The sequence below is a fragment of the Panulirus ornatus genome, chromosome 49 (assembly GCF_036320965.1).
Source record: "Panulirus ornatus isolate Po-2019 chromosome 49, ASM3632096v1, whole genome shotgun sequence".
Lineage (NCBI taxonomy): Eukaryota > Metazoa > Arthropoda > Malacostraca > Decapoda > Palinuridae > Panulirus > Panulirus ornatus.
The window spans coordinates 6241557-6257658 of record NC_092272.1 but is presented as its reverse complement, the minus strand read 5'-3'; the positions used below and the strand labels follow the sequence as shown (position 1 = coordinate 6257658).

The window sequence follows — 16102 nt, the reverse complement described above, 5'->3', positions numbered from 1 at the left end:
TCTCACTCTGCATCAAGATACCTTTCAGGATATTTTTCCTCACTTCTCGATCATTCTCTCTTATTCTGTCCTATCTCGTTGAGATCATCCGTCACACCTTTGCTGTCTTTTATTTTCTCTTGTGTCGTTGACGCCATCCGTCATACCCTTGCTGTCTCAATTTTCGTGTACGTATCGTTACGTCGTGTTTCTTAAATTTGACCTTGGATTCTCTAATGACTGGACACGGCGGTAACTCCCTTACCCCCTCGAAGTATTGGCCCGCCTGTAGTTCCATGAAGTACAGGAAGAGACTACTAAAGTTCATTTACATATCTAGAATGCATCAGAGAAGAAAATATGAAGACGGATGAAAGCTTTACTCACTTGTCGCTCGCTGCGTTCACTCCGATCGATTGACAATATCAGCGGGCTACCCCGTGCTCTTGAAGTGTCGTGAGGCGAGTGGCTGGATATATTGGTCAAGTATGTGGTTTACGAGGTTGGGTATCTGTATCTTTAGAGTAGCGGAGACCAGAGGGGTGAGGGAAGAGATATTTTTTTGTAGGGTGTTGTAGAAGGAGTTTGTGATGTGGATTCTGTTATAGGAGTTGGGGAATGCATAGGAGAGGGATGTCCTGATTAGAGGGTTGGAGTAGAAGTCTAGAGAGAAAGAGAGTGCTTACATTCCTACGTACGAGTACCTACGACCCAAGCTGCAGGATGCCTTTAATGGAGGTTCGGGGATGGGGCGTCTAGCACTGAAAGCTTAGAACTCACAATAAGTTCTTTGAGCTGGAATATAAAAAGTCAGGTTTTTTTTTGTCGTGGATGATGTGGAAGAAGGGATGGTCTCTGTGTTGTAAAGGCTTTGAATCGTTGAGGGGCGTTGTCTTACCATTCTAGTGTGGGTGCTTTACAGAGCGATGATGTGTGGTAGACGCTATAGCGAGGAGGACCGTGTATCTTAAAGGGCGGACGCCAATCTCGAAGGTATTATAAACCCCCATTTTCTGCGCCAGATCCCGCCAACGTCAAGAATCGAGTGGAGACTTCGTCGTTTATGGCCTGATAACTCCAGATGCTTCAACTCCACCCTAACTCAGGTGGCGACCAGATGGTACGTCTGTTGATAAACCAAGAGGTACTGGGGCAGATGGTGCCTTTAGTGATACTTCAAGAGGTACATAAACTGATGGCAGTCCAAGAGGTACTGTGGATGGTGACAGACCAAGAGGCACCATTGCTATTAGCAGTCCAAAGTTACCATGGTCGGTACATGACACGATAATCAGTCACATTGTAGTACATTAAAACGTATGTGAGTCAGAGGCCAAGCCATTATACCCAAGCGTCGTACCGTTGTGTTCAAAGAGTTGGATCGTCATGCTGAAGGGCCGTAACGTCGTGCTCACGGGACGAAGGAACTAGCACACGCTTCTCAAAATGTGCTACCATGATTTTTATTCCCCTTTAACCCAATTCCTTCAAAACCATTATTTATGACTGGTTTTGTTTGATTAGTAATTGCTTTGTGTATTATCTTCAGCTGCTCTTATTTACTTTAGATGGATCTGATCCACATAGCGTCTCAGCTCGCACCAACTCACGCCAGTATTCATTAACAAACAGAGGCTTCCACAGTAGCGCTTCCTGAGCATTCAGTATTAGCACACTTAAGTTGATTTAGCTACTGAGACTTAGGTCTTCTCTCACATTCATTGATAGCTACTTTATCTTTTTCCTTTAACAGTTCTCTGCATCTGTTAGTCTTTCTCGTGAGAATAAGGAAATTGAGATAACTAGGAAAGGAAGTGTGCAGATAGTATTCGCATAGAAGGAGTGCGTGTGATTGAGGGGAATACACGAGAAAGCAGCAGGCTGTCGAACGAGATCAACCTTTTTTGTAACCGAAGCCATTCAGTTTTGCGTTAGTTACTTCTTGTTTATTGCACTTTCGTGAGACATTGATGACTGTTCCTGATTCTTAGATTGATGATTCTCTGTCGGTAATAAATTTTCTACGACTTGATAATTCACACCGCTGGAAATGCGAAAAGATTTGCTTCTTTGTTCATCTTAGATTTTGAGACCAAATCATCACGGGTTGGATGGTTGGTTGTTTGGTTTGTTATATGGGATTAGGCCTATCAGCTGCCAGGGTCATTAGTGCTGTTAACGTCAAGTTATAACCGCCATCGAAGAAGAGACTTGAGCACCTTCAGGTGTTCAATACAATCATAAGACCATAAAAATCTCACTGCATACACGTATATGGCCCTTGCGGGTTGGGATGAGGTGTATTCCTGTTGAAGTTTGCTTTTGAATCGTGAATGTAAATATATTATATTACATCATGAACATAGATTTTTCACGTCTAGCTGAAGAATAAGAAAAGCAAGCACTTTGTGTAGGAAAGGTAGAAGACCATCACATTGGGTATATATCGTATCATTCAGTCAGGTATTTAAAATGAAGTTATTAAGAAGCCCTTTTATAATGTGTCCAAGTTTCACTTTAAAACACTGAAGTTGAGAGAGCGTGTGTTAGAATTTACGGGGGCTGTACGTACCACATTACCCCTAGTGAAACTGAGACTAGAGTAACGACGATAAACATAAGATTCAGATGTAGCTAATGTTCCTGTGTCAAGTGTCACTCATGTGCTTGTACTTGGGTGTCAGGTATCACTGATTTTCCTGTACTTGTGTCCTCAGGTCTACTGCAAGCTGACGGAGCACTCCGGCAACCGTGCGCCCCAGTGTGGCATGTGTGATTCCAGGTCCCCAGATCGAGCCCGTCGCCACCCCATCACCAACGCCATCGACGGCACCAACTCCTGGTGGCAGTCCCCCACCCTGGCCGCCGGCAGGAAGTACGAGTGGGTCACCATCACCCTTGACCTGGAACAGGTAAGTGCCTGTCCTGTGGTAGGGGAGGACCTGGAGTAGGTATGCCCAGCAGTAAGGGAGGTTCTGCAGCAGGTAAGTGGCTCGCCAGCGGCAGGGAAGGACCTGGAGCAGGTAGGTGTCTCTCCAGTTGTAGAGGAAGGTGACTTAAGAAGGACTTGGGGCACGTAGATACCTGCCTGGCTATTGAAGAAGGTGACTGGTACCAGTGAGATATTCTTAAGGGCACGTGGGAATGATGCAGGCTGGGGAGTGCAGGGAAAAATGTTATTGATTTGCGTAAGTTAGGATCTGCGCCCCGGGTTAGCTGTGCCCTAAGTTGGGATGTTTGCCCCGGGTTAGGATCTGTAGCCAAACTTGGGTATAGTTTATTGCTCAGGGATGACAGGACGATACAAATCCCTCGATAATCAGTATGTGTCGGTGGGAGGAGAGAAGCAGATAGGTCTGGCGGTACGGCGCCTGAAGGAAGTGATAGCCAAAAGTGGTGTTGTATTCTCTTTTATGATCCTTTCCCAGCCGTGTATGGCAGTTACCCAGCCTCTCCCGCGTCTTGGAATCATTTACTCTCCCATATTTGGTCAGCTGTAGCTTCTTCCCTATTGTAACCCGAAGCATCACAACCAAACTGGTTTGGTAATAGGAACATTTTGTCCATTACCTTGTCTTTATATGACTTCACCACCCAAATGTTTTATCACCTGGGATGCCCAGTACTTGAATTTCTTCATCACTTTGTGTCTATATCAGCAGCAGGAAGATTTAGTCAAGGGTTTATGTTCCTTTTTTTCAATAATTCAGTTCCCTTGTAGAAGGAAAACGTTTTAGAAAAAAGCTTATTTGAATGCTTTAAAAAGGTACGTATTGAACTACCCCCCCCCCCCCCTCTCTCTCTCTCTCTCTCTCTCTCTCTCTCTCTCTCTCTCTCTCTCTCTCTCTCTCTCTCTCTCTCTCTCTCTCTCTCTCTCTCTCTCTCTCTCTCTCTCTCTCTCTCTCTCTCTCTCTCTCTCTCTCTCTCTCTCTCTCCCCCTTCGCGGTTCTCCTCCTCCTTCTCTGTCCACCATACCTGCTAGGGAAGGGTCTGTAATGTGGCGCCCATGACGGGTCGCGGTTAGAAAGGTTGACGGAAGTCTGTGACAAACAGGGTGTGGGATGCCCACCTTAAGGGATGCCCATAGCTAGGGCATTGTTCTGAGTGCCTAAGGTCATGGGGGCTTGTTCCGAATATCTAAGGCGAGGGACATTATCCTTTAGGCCCTAAGTCTGGAGACATTGTCCTGAATGCCATGGCTGAAGGGATTATCCGTCTACATGAACTGGACCGTATATTTACTGGTCCATAAGAATAGGACACTACAGGCACGATTCTGCTGGTATAGGAAGCTGCAGACACAGTTCTGAGTGGTTAGGACATTACAGCTACCGTGTCTGGAGTATGGACATACGGTGATACAGGGATGAGATGCTGTTACCTCAGCTTCTATAGTATACAATACTAGTGTTGGTTACCTTGTATGGTCGGCTCTGTGACCATTCATAACCCCTTCGGTAACAACTGGCTGACCTTGGTTGATTCACGTGTATAGAATAATGAACATAATAATGATGATAATGTTAGAAATGAGGATTAACCTTTTGAATGAACCCAGTGCTGGAAACACACACACACACACACACACACACACATATATATATATATATATATATATATATATATATATATATATATATATATATATATATATATATATATATATATATATATACAACAGTAAAGTGGAGGATTAGATATTGGGATGTTGAACACAGTGGTTGAAATAAGGCTGATGGTGTAGGACAGCACAATAACAGAAACATTTTTTACTCCTCGGAACAACACAGTCAGAAACAGATGTTCTATAGACGACACAAGAGTTGTTTGTTCTTCGCTGGGAACAAGAACAAAGGGTTACTCTTACAAAGAGCAACACCAGAGTTATCTATAATGGTTCATATCTTTGAGGCAAGTGGAACACAGCAGACTTTTTCACGTCTGTATCTCACACCGCAACACGAGTTCGTCATAGTGATGTATGTGAACATAACTTGTTTACACTCATGTGTATCAGTCTTGCCTCAGCTTTGTATTTGCCTTGTGTAAATTATGTACATCACTGTGTAGGGTGGGAGAGGGAGGGAATTATTTTTCTTATATGCTTGCATTTTGCTTTTATACGTTTTTCTTTTTTAAGCATTTTGCCCGTGACTGATGCAGCCGTATCAACACCGTGTCAAACACTACCCTATGTCTAGCCCAACCCACAGACAACCTTTTGTCGAATCCTAACTCCAGAGCCAGTGTTTAGCCCTACCCCAAGCTGTGTGTCAAGCCCTGATCACAGATAACCCTGTGTCACACCATCCACACTAGTACTAAGACAGCATCTCGGTATTTCACATGAGTGAAGATTAAGTCTTGCAGTTTGCAGTCTGTTCTGTTATTTTTATTGAAGTAATGTGAGAGGTGTGTGTTTGTCACGCTTGACAAAGTGACATTGTGGTGAAAGCTTGCGAGGTGCTGTCATATTTGTAGTGGTTTTTGTTCCCATTCAGCACATTTGAGTTGAATTGAAAGGTTACATGCACTTCATCCACGCATGGAGACTGCAACAGAGTTGAATTGATAGATGGATAGACTGAATAGTTTAGTGTTTTTCAGTGTAAAGGTAAAGATATTTGAACATGTGAAGTAGCCTCATTGTCTGTGATAAAATAATCTGTGGAAAGTAGGTCAAGTGTTGTGTTAATGGTCACGCATGCTAGGGGCTGGTAAGGCTGGGTCATGGGTGGTCACTGGGTGGGGAGCCGTGGGATGTGATGCCGGGGGAGCAGTGGGTTGTGGGCTGGGGCTGGAGTACTGTGGGGTCTGGGGTCTGGGGCGCCGTAGGCGGCCAGGCGTGTCCACTCCTGCACGACGTGGCCGCTAGTGAGGGACCGGCGCCTTTCTCTGTCGCAGATGTATAGGGAACCTGCTGCTGGAGGGAGCGCACTTGGACTGTAGCTTGGGGAAGGAAGGGGTCGAACTGCTGCAGGGAGCACACCTGGACTCTCGTGGGGAAGGAAGGGGTCTTACTCCTGTAGTGACCACACTTGGACTATCTCATGGGAAGATAAGGGTAAGGAAGGATTCAAAGTTGGCTGTATTGACCCAAGTTACAACGTTGTGGGGCTGTATTGATCCAGCAGGTACCCAGCTGGTATTGTCAACAAAGGTAGGGTTCGGATCCCATAAGCACCCACCCGGTAATACAGAAGGTGGGTGTGGACTGTACGCTTCCCAGGTGGATAACGGGGTTCCAGGACCCACAGGTGACAATTACCTGCCAGGTGCCCGGAGGAGGTTGGGTCGGCCCCCAGACCCTAAATGAGGGGATAGTTAGGGGTGCCTCGGAGTACGACCCTTCGGGTACCCGAGGTACGACACTGGCAGCGGTACAGCGAGGGAGTTAAAATTGGGTGCTACATCTGTTGCCTCCCTCTCGCCGTGCCTGGGCCTACCTGCCACGCCCGTCCCGTGGGCCTATGTATATATAATCCTGCCGTAAAGTAACCAAGGACGGTTTATGGTGGGTGGCGAGAAACACACGCCTCTCGCTAGGGGCCTTCCCACGTCCAGAGCGGGTATTGGGTCACCTCGCTAGGCCCTGCGCAAACGTTCGTCTGGATTAGATGATGGCCTGCTGAAAATTGCTTCCCGCCAATGAGGTAATTTGAGCCGCCTTGTCAGTTAAAGTCCCTTGGCCTCTAATTTGAAGCTTAGAAAGGCCTGAGGACGGTTTTGTTTTAACATGTTGCGTCCATTGACTGTTGTCAGTGTAACAGAAACATATAAGTCGTTTTGGGTATACTTTTCCTATGTTGATGTTAGATTGATTAGTTTTGGTTATGTTTTATGGCTAGATAGAAGGTTCAACTTGCGCTCAGTTTATATAGGTATATCTTCTTATTGGCTGATAGCAGAAGAATGCACATAGCCATACAGGAAGACGTACAATATGGTTCTAGCACTGTTAGGCGTAGGAGACGAGAGGCGATTGTGGAAGAGGTCGTCAAATGGAGTTTTAAACCCGTTCGCTGCGCGCCATCTTGGGGGTTGGCGGCACTTGAGCAAGTTGAGGTTCATTATGGCATTCTTCGTGGTCGTAGCAGCTCGCGCAGTGCTGCATAGGAGTTAATGGAGGCGTGAACGATGAAAATGGGATGGAATTGGAGGTGAAGGCGTCAGGTTGGTGACTAAAGGAATCTGGGCTGACTCGAAATTTTGTCCCGTTTTATTGACGTATTTTAAGATTCTAGGGGACACTGGTAGTCTGATTCGATCCAGGGAGGCGTTCATCGTTTTGTCCACTACACCCAACGCTTGTGTTGGACATACACGCGTCAGTATAGAGACGTACGATGGCTCAGAAAAGCGGGAGTCCTGCCAAAAATATATGGATGGTGTGGAGTGAATCTGTGTGGCGAAAATAAAGGCGAGCGTGTTTGCGATCGCTGTCCATTTTGGAACGATGATATTGATGGTCTTAAACGACTGTATGAATTATAAATTTTTTGGATAGGGAGATTAAAGTTTTGACCACTTTGTTAACGAGAAGTTAATGACATTTCCTCGTTAAAGATTAATGACCATTGAGAGAGATGCTCATTAACATTTTGATTAAAGATTCTTCTTGTCCCAGAGACATAAACTTCAGTTTTTCGTATTGTATTTCTATGCTTTTAAGATTGTTTTAGCTCATTAATCTTTTACCTGAAGTTCATTCAAAATTTATGGATTTTATATTAAGTCTCGAAACTTGATATGAAACTCAACGAACGAAGAAATTAAATGCATTGTTTACGGTTGTGTGTGAAGGATTCTTGCCATACGCACGTCGTAGCATAAAACCATAAAGCTTTTGAATTTTATTAAGGATCAGACGAGCAAGACGACCTCTCCACTCGATGCCGGAGCTTTGGGAGTCATTTACCAAACCGCACTGGCGGACCCCATGTGGTCTTCTCACAAGTTGTTTTTAGCGAGAGGCAGAACCATTGTACCGGGAATGTACTATTGCGTTTCATGACTTGTCTTCCTACAGGTGTCCAGGGTTTTTTTTATTTATCATACTCTCTGTACCCACGTATGGTTTTCTGTGTGCATTTTTCTTTCATCTAGACATTTCTTTTTTTTAGTTTATAACTGATGTATGAGCAAAATGGTGTGCTATGTCTATGAGCAGTGTTGTGTACACACACACACACACACACACACACACACACACACACACACACATACACACACACACACACACACACACACACACACACACACACACACACACACACACACACACTTCTTACCCAAGTACTCAAAATTTCATTTCCTTCTTTAGCTTGTAGAAGATTTGATGTCATACGGTTTTGTGACGTAAATGCCAGTGTGTGAATCCTTGAGTTAATCCTGATCATTTGACTGTTAATGAACTAAGTCTCTTGTAAGTAAGAGTTTAGTGTCCCAGTCTCGGCTTGAGATCTAAGATTTGGGAAATTGATTACCATAAAATGGCATTGCTTTTATCCCTTGATACAACCATAGGAATGGAACTTAGTTAATTTTGGAGAGGTACATAGATAGATAGTTTGTGAAGTATGTTAAAGGCGTTATTTGTGTGTGTTTTAATAACTCATTGCGTATTTCATATGTCAGAGAAAGCTTGTTTGAGTCCCTCACTTGGGGAAGCTTTGAAGAGATTTTAAACGAGGAGAGTTCTTTATTGATGCCTGCTTGAGGAGGTTAACCAAACAGAGAGCTTTGTAAAAGTAACTCCTCCAAAAGAAATATCTCATATACTTACCCAGTGGAGAAAGCTTTAGCAAGGTATGTCACTTGAAGAACTCTAAGTGTTATATCCAGTTGGTAGAAGATTACGTTGGTTGCTCACTGTGCGCGAACTCAATGCGGGTATTCAACTGAGTAAGGCCATGTTGGTTATTCACTGAGCGAGATCGATCACTGGTGCAACTGAGGGAGCTTCCTTTAGCTATCTCGCTGAGAAAGCTCGCTATGTTATCTGAGGAAGACATGCATGAGCGTCTTACTCAGTGAATCGGTCTTTAAATCAAGAGAACGTAAAGTTTTTGCCGTACAAGTCAGAACCTACCGAGTTGAACAAAACAAAAAATCAGGACTGACACTGAAGGCGCTCCACCTAGCGAGGGCGTTGGTTATGAGTAGTGTGAGACGCACAGCTATACACGAGAGATCGAGGGTTGAGCAATACAAAAAGCTATAATCATTTAAATCATACTTCCCTCTATAGTTAGGCCGAATATATCAGGTCGGCGTGGTAATCATTGAGGCAGGCTTGGAGGGCCAGTGGGTGTTCTTCCATTTAGGGAACTAACTCTACATAATCCTTCCTTGTTATTATTGAGAGAAATACTTACTCGCTGTTTATACAGTAGAAATTGGACGTGTTGTTAAAACCTGATCAGAGGTTGTTTAATTGGTCTCCACGGGTGTTTTAAGTATACGGGGAAGTCCAGTGAGTTGGCGTGTTAGGTACGTAAATTTTTTATTCATAGACATTTTGCATCGCCTCCATTTACAACCTGGCAATATACAGAGGTCTTCACTATAGCATGAAACACTTAACATACACTACCCACTCAAACATACCTGTAAATGCTCGTGTTTTCTGATTTACGAATTGTTTACGAGGTACTGATTACGTGTACATATATATGATCTGGACATTGATTTTAGCCGTTTATCCCACGAGCTGAATCGTTATTAGAATGGGTTAGTTACGTAACGAAGTGAGTGAGCGACTTGATCAGTTGATGACATGACGGATGAAATGAGTGACTGACTAAGCCAGTGTAGGAGACCGTCCCAGCAGTTGCCTGCACCACATGACGGTACGACCCTAAAGAGTCAAGTCAAATGCCCGGCCATCATACCCAAGGGTCGAACCGTCGTGCTCAGAGTTCGTTACGTCGTGTTCAAGGGTCGCAACGTCGTGTTCAAGGGTCGTAACGTCGTGTTCAAGGGTCGTAACGTCGTGTTCAAGGGTCGTAACGTCGTGTTCAAGGGTTGTAACGTCGTGCATAAGGGTCGTTACTGTCCTACTCAAGGCTTTATAAAGGGTTACGGTACAGATGATAATACTGCAGAGTCTTATACTGATCGTGAGTGTTTATAAGAAGTGTATGGTTAATGTGAGTCTGTCTGGAGCAGGGCGGAGGCTCTACATGGCCTGGCTAATTGGTCGTCCCTTCCCATTTGCGTTACTTGGCCGTGTCCCTCCCATTGGGATAATTGGTTGGGCCATTCAGGTGTTTCTTGATAATAACCTCTTATATATATATATATATATATATATATATATATATATATATATATATATATATATATATATATATATATTGTCTAGTAAAACCCTATATATGTAATGTAAGGAGAACTATTATATCTAACATCGAACGAATAAAATGAAAAAGCTTGTAATTTTTGTTATGGTACACCAGTGATATATGAAAATAAAAGATATATTTGCCCTTTTTTTTTCATTTTAAACGCCAAATTTTCATGATCCCGTAGAGACAGATGATCCAAGTGTAGGTAAAGTTGTGTGTGACAAATAACGTCGGCGGGTTGGCTGCTGTCGAGTAGCCATTTCCTTGTTTATGCCAGGATGATAAACCGCTTAACCACTGTTGGTAAACTGCCCAGTGACGTGGTCGAGGCCGACCTGGGAGTGAGTAGTTCACAGATGCAGTGAACGGTTTAGTTATCACATTGTGGACTTGTCTGAGATGAGTTTGTGGTTGTGGTTGTTGGTGGAAAATGCCGGTTGAGGGCATAGGATGGTTGTTGTAGATGGAAAGATAGTTATGGGATTCTTACTGTTTGTGTTGTAGGTTTGGCATGTTTGTAGGAACATAGCAGAGGGTCTGGTATGGTGTTGTACATTCAGTATGGTGGTAGTGATTGTAGGAAGGTGAGTAAGTGTGTTGCATGATTCGTATGGTGTTAATATCCTGATTATCGTAATGTTCGTCATGGTCGTACACCATGGTTAACTGAGAGAAATAGTTCACCACTTGGAAACGAAAACATGAAAGCAGGAAGCGGGAAGTGGAGTTCTTTCAACGAGAGGAAACTGGCAGGCAACACCCCATGAAAAGAGGATTGATAGAGACCGTAATCTGTGTTGGGCTCTGTTGCGGGAAGTGCAAGCCTCACTGTCTTGAAAACTGATACGCTAATCTTTCCATCGAAGGAAGATCATTAATGTAATAAACTGCTTTACGAATGTGTTTGAACGTCGGTCAGTGACGTGGGTAGAGACACTGGGGTTAAAGGACGTGGTAGTCTGTGATGAGGTCGTCTGCTTGAGGACAGTAACAGTATCCCGAGTCACTGTCTTCGTAGAGGGAAGGCAGGAGGGAGAATGAGACGAGGAAGGACGACTCACACTAGTGTAGACCTAAGGAACTGTCTTTCTATGCTTTCCTCTCCTTTACCTCCCATGTACACTGAACATTACCGCCCCATATCGACCTGCCAGACTCCCCTTCTCCGCCCTCAGTTGTTAGGCTGCTGGAGTCTCGCTCTGGCCGAAGTTAGGGATCTTTAGTGATGTGTGTGATTCAGCAAATCTGTCCGTAGTGTTCGTGGTACTAATTTTGGTCCGTGGGATGTCTCACGTCCTTGATCCATATTCTCGCAAAGGTTAGCTTAGCTTCCGTGGGCGGCGTATCGACCGCGGGCGGTATAGGACTAGTAGGCCGCTTAGCATTGATATGTGGGCGGCTGTAGTATGTGCGTTGGGGTTCATGGGCGGCGGAGCGGCCGTGGGCGGGCTGGGCGGGTCCCACTACGCCCATGTACTCCGCCCTGTCCAGCTCGCATCTTTGATCACTTTCCCTGGAGTACCCACGCGCCGGGTCACCGGGTCTGGGGCTCGAACGGCCTGGCGATTTGTAGGACCTGGGGGCAGGACTTGGCACTAGGCAGAACCTAGGGCTCCAGAGAACCTGGGTAGGACTTGGAATCAGTAGAACTCTGGAGAAGTCCTGGAACTAGGCAGGACCTGTGAGAGGACCTGGAACTAGGAGTTGGTAGTCGTTTTAGTAGTGGGGGTGATAAAAACCATCCTTGTGGTTTTCCTAGTCGTCCTCACGTTTTAACCAGGCACCAGGAACCAGGCAGTAGAGCCCTCGTAGCACCAGGTCCACCTCGGCCATGCGCTCAAATCCAGTATAAGTTGAAGAGTGAAGAGGATCTGTCCAGCGCCCCGATGACCCCGGTAGAGGTCGTCTCACACAGTCACCGGAAGGCCGCGTCTGTCGCCAACCCTGTGAGATCCGCCCGTTTCTCCGTCTGTCCGTCAGTCGAGCGTTGAATGATAAGTCAAAAGTTCATGTTATTATCGGGAAGACTCTGTCAGCGTCCGGAAAGGTCGTCACGTCACCGCGGCTTCAAGAACAGAAGACTTGGACAATAGGTTATCTGTTCTCCCTCAGAAATCCAGGAGCCATTTAGCGCGAGTGGTGAAGAAAGTGGGACGTGTGACGTCATACAGTGTACAGCTGTGAGATCCGTTGTTCGATAATATGAACTCAGCAGCTATTTGAATTTACGGACATCCCCCATGTTGTGCATGGAGTGGACTGTATCCCGGCTTGCAGGGGTGCGGAGTTGTTTTGAAAGCGCCAGATGTTGTATAGCAGGTTCCTGCCTCGCGCTTGGTGAGTTAGAGGCCGAAGGATATAGCTGTAACTTCTTTTCATTTGTTTTACATGATTCGTCATTTGTGACGCTTGGAACAGATAGGTACCTTGTTCATTTTTATGTCTTCTATCCGGTTTGTTGTGTGTTAAATACAGTCTCAAGTTTCTTTTTGTTCATTTCATAGTTTGGTTATGAGTATGTGATGGAAATGTAGTGACTTTTGCAAGTGTTTATTTTCCTTGTTGGATCCTCTTCATATTTTTTCTGTGATACTTGAAAATTTGGACTATATAAAATTTTCAGTAGCACAGGCTTGTGGTGTAGTATTTCTGGATAGAGGATTACAGAGGCGAGGGGTGTTTACGGAGTTATGGTTCAGGATTATATTTGTTTCTTGGTTTACGTGGAAATATAAACAGGTGTGTACGCATGGAAAAGGACCATAATTATGCTTAGGTCGGAGCAAGAGTGTTGTAGGGTAGCAGATATGCTCCTGGGCGGGGTCGACAGTGGCGCTAGGTAGCAGGTTTGGCCGCCTACGCCTCACAGCAGTCCCCTACCTTCATCATCGACAACACGCCGGGCCGCCCACGCCCCCACACACGCCCGATATCACCAATACCATTGGAAGACATGAGGTGTTTAGCCGTCCGGTAGGTACGGTGCTATGGCGCGCCCGCCGTGCTAACGCTGCATAGAAAACGAGATTAAGAGACTCGCACTGAGCGATCCCTCAAAATGTGGACTCTTTTTCTCACATATCTTTATCTGCAGCTTATATTGCAGGGGATTACTTAACAAGAACGTATCAGACATGTCTCCTTGCGTTATACATGGTGTGGTGTTGGTTACTTATGGATTTAAAAGGATATTACTAGTTTCTGTTTCTCAGCTATTTAATGGCATTGGTTGTGATGTGTGTTGGTGGTGTGTGATGGTGCAGGTGGTAGTGAGCCAGGGTAGGGTGCTACATTGACGGTTGAAGATGGGAGGGATGTCGAGTGGAGTTAACCAGGACCAGGCAGGAAGTGGTAAGGCTTAGGCGGGAGTGATCTTGGCGATAGCGGACAACTTATGTTCATGTAGGAGTACTGAAGGCGGACGATGACTGGTAGCAGCGACCTCTACCTACCCACGGCAGTCTTGTTAACACATTATGTTTAAGAACGAATTATATATATACGTTCTACGTGGCTCATTTAATTGCTGTAGCTTTGTCGGGTTCCAGCATGAATATTTACTGGTTTAAAACAAGAATAGAACCTTGTTACTAGCTGCAAATGAGATAGTAGCTAGCTATTGTTCTAACTAGCTAGTTCTTAAAACTAGAAGACACTGCACGTGCAGCGATTGGTGATAACTAGCCAGCCAGTTGGTCAGCTAGTTGACCAGACTGTTGTCCATACGCACTGGTTTTACTTAATTATGAAAAAGTCAGTAGTTTTAGTCTGATCGTGTTTGCCATCGCTGATGAATGTAGTAGGTAAGTGTCAAATGTTTGATCATAAAGGAGCGAGAGATCGCTGGTAATATCATACATCATTATTCTGCATCTGTTCCTCAGGTTAGTTGCTTTTTTATGTAGTTATGTATTTTTTTTCTTCCTCTTCAGTAATAGAGTGTCAGATTCTATGCTGAAGAAAAGAAAAAAGTTGATTTAAAGGTAAGCGTAAGAATTTTAGTAACTGAAATGATTAAATGATATTATGGTAAGAATTAGATCTTCATATGGCATGATGGGCGTGTGTGAAATTGTTAAATTTATCTTAATAATGTCAGACGTTTAATGTTTATTGGCCCTTAAGTGTGTTATAATTCAACTCTGTCGTGCAATTAGTATTTTGCATAAAAGTAATGCCTGTATGGCCATGTGAGGCCTTGGGCAGCAGCTTCGTGTGGAGGCAGGGAGTGGATAGAAGGGAGAGGGAGCGAATCTGATGTGAGGAGGGTGGAGTACAGTGTCAAGAGTACGTGTCCCTCGCTTTTTATACCGGCGACTAGCGCAACGCCCGCCTGGCCCACACATTCTGCCCGCACACTCACCTGCTGTTCTCCCTCTGTACACCTCTACGGTATATGTAGTGTGCTGTATAGATCATGACTCGTGTGCCATGGTGTCTAAAGAATGCTGTATTGCTTTTACGTGCATTATATGTGCTATGCTATTCAGGAAATAATGTGATATACACTCACTGTGCATATGGTTGTCTCAAAGTGAGATTTGGCAAGGTATACACGACTTTTTGTCGAATTGTACAATGTATAATCGCGTACACTTACCCTTTGCTGCGATTTTCAATACAACGATGAACTCAGCATCAGTTAACATAGCCCAGAGAGAGAGAGAGAGAGAGAGAGAGAGAGAGAGAGAGAGAGAGAGAGAGAGAGAGAGAGAGAGAGAGAGAGAGAGCAGTAATAAGGTCATTATTACAGTAATGCTCAGCTCTGAGGGAGTTCTTGGCACGAGACATCTAACCTATGGCCAACAGAGTCCAGTAATTTTCGACCGTTGGACGCAAGACTCGTTCCGCTGGGGAGGGTCTCGTGTCTTTATAAGTTAAGGAATGTCGTCCATCGCCTGACTGTAAGTACTGGCTCAGTATAAGGTGCTGAGGAGTAGTATTTTCACACAGGCCAACAACCAGCCTTCGGCTCGAAGGTGTGACCATTGGTAGTGTGTTCAAGGAAGGGAGTAATCTCTATGGAATGAACAGACGCCCATCAGCGAAATCTGTATGATACTGAAATTGTGAATCATATCTTGGCGTTTAGAGATCCTTTGTTATGTTGTACAGTACGAGAGGTTTAGAATACTTGTTCTTTTAATGATAGGAGGTTTAAAGTTCTGTTCTGATGGCCTTTAAAGGTTAGGAATCATTGTGATACTTGTTATGGCCGTAATGATTGGTTAAATGACCAGCAGTTCTGAGCATGTGATTTTGCAAGTCATCTAAGGCGTCAGCCATATCTAGTGGCAGAAGAGAAATGGGCTTATTAAAGAACCTCTTTAACCTTACCAGGAGTTAGTTTTTTTCTTTCATCTTCGCACTAGCCTTGCCAGGGAGCAGTGAGAGCAGGTTATGTACTCTGGCTCCATTAACCTTGTGAGTACGTTGACTTGACCCACGGAAACGATATCTTGACCCGTTGGGGACGATGCTTTCACCTGGTAGGTACGATGCTTTCACCCCTGGAGTACGATGAGGTCATCCCCTTATTACGGCCAGGTTTTACAGTCTTCATCTGTCTAGATTAGGAATTTAGGATAATGTTACTGTCCTTAGGCAGATAAGCTCGTACTCGACCATCAGGTCCTTCCGTTATCTGGCTTTTCCATGTTTCCAGTATTACATTACCATGGTAGCCATAATAATGGGTATTGCTTTTAGAATTGTTAAGGAATTCCTTGTTTTTTTTTTTTTTACCGTCGCATAGATGCTATTCAGAATTGCGT

The 16102-nt window shown here is 44.6% G+C and overlaps 1 protein-coding gene across 1 annotated transcript in view; it reads left to right on the top strand.

Annotated features, from left to right (window-relative positions):
• Nucleotides 1-16102, top strand: part of LOC139764258 (laminin subunit alpha-1-like) — a gene marked incomplete at its 5' end in the record, with an annotated part of 177102 nt that overhangs the window by 65790 nt on the left and 95210 nt on the right. The window contains one exon of the mRNA XM_071690754.1: nt 2697-2891. Within this exon, the coding sequence (XP_071546855.1) occupies nt 2697-2891 (195 nt within the window). The remainder of the gene's footprint in view (nt 1-2696; nt 2892-16102) is intronic.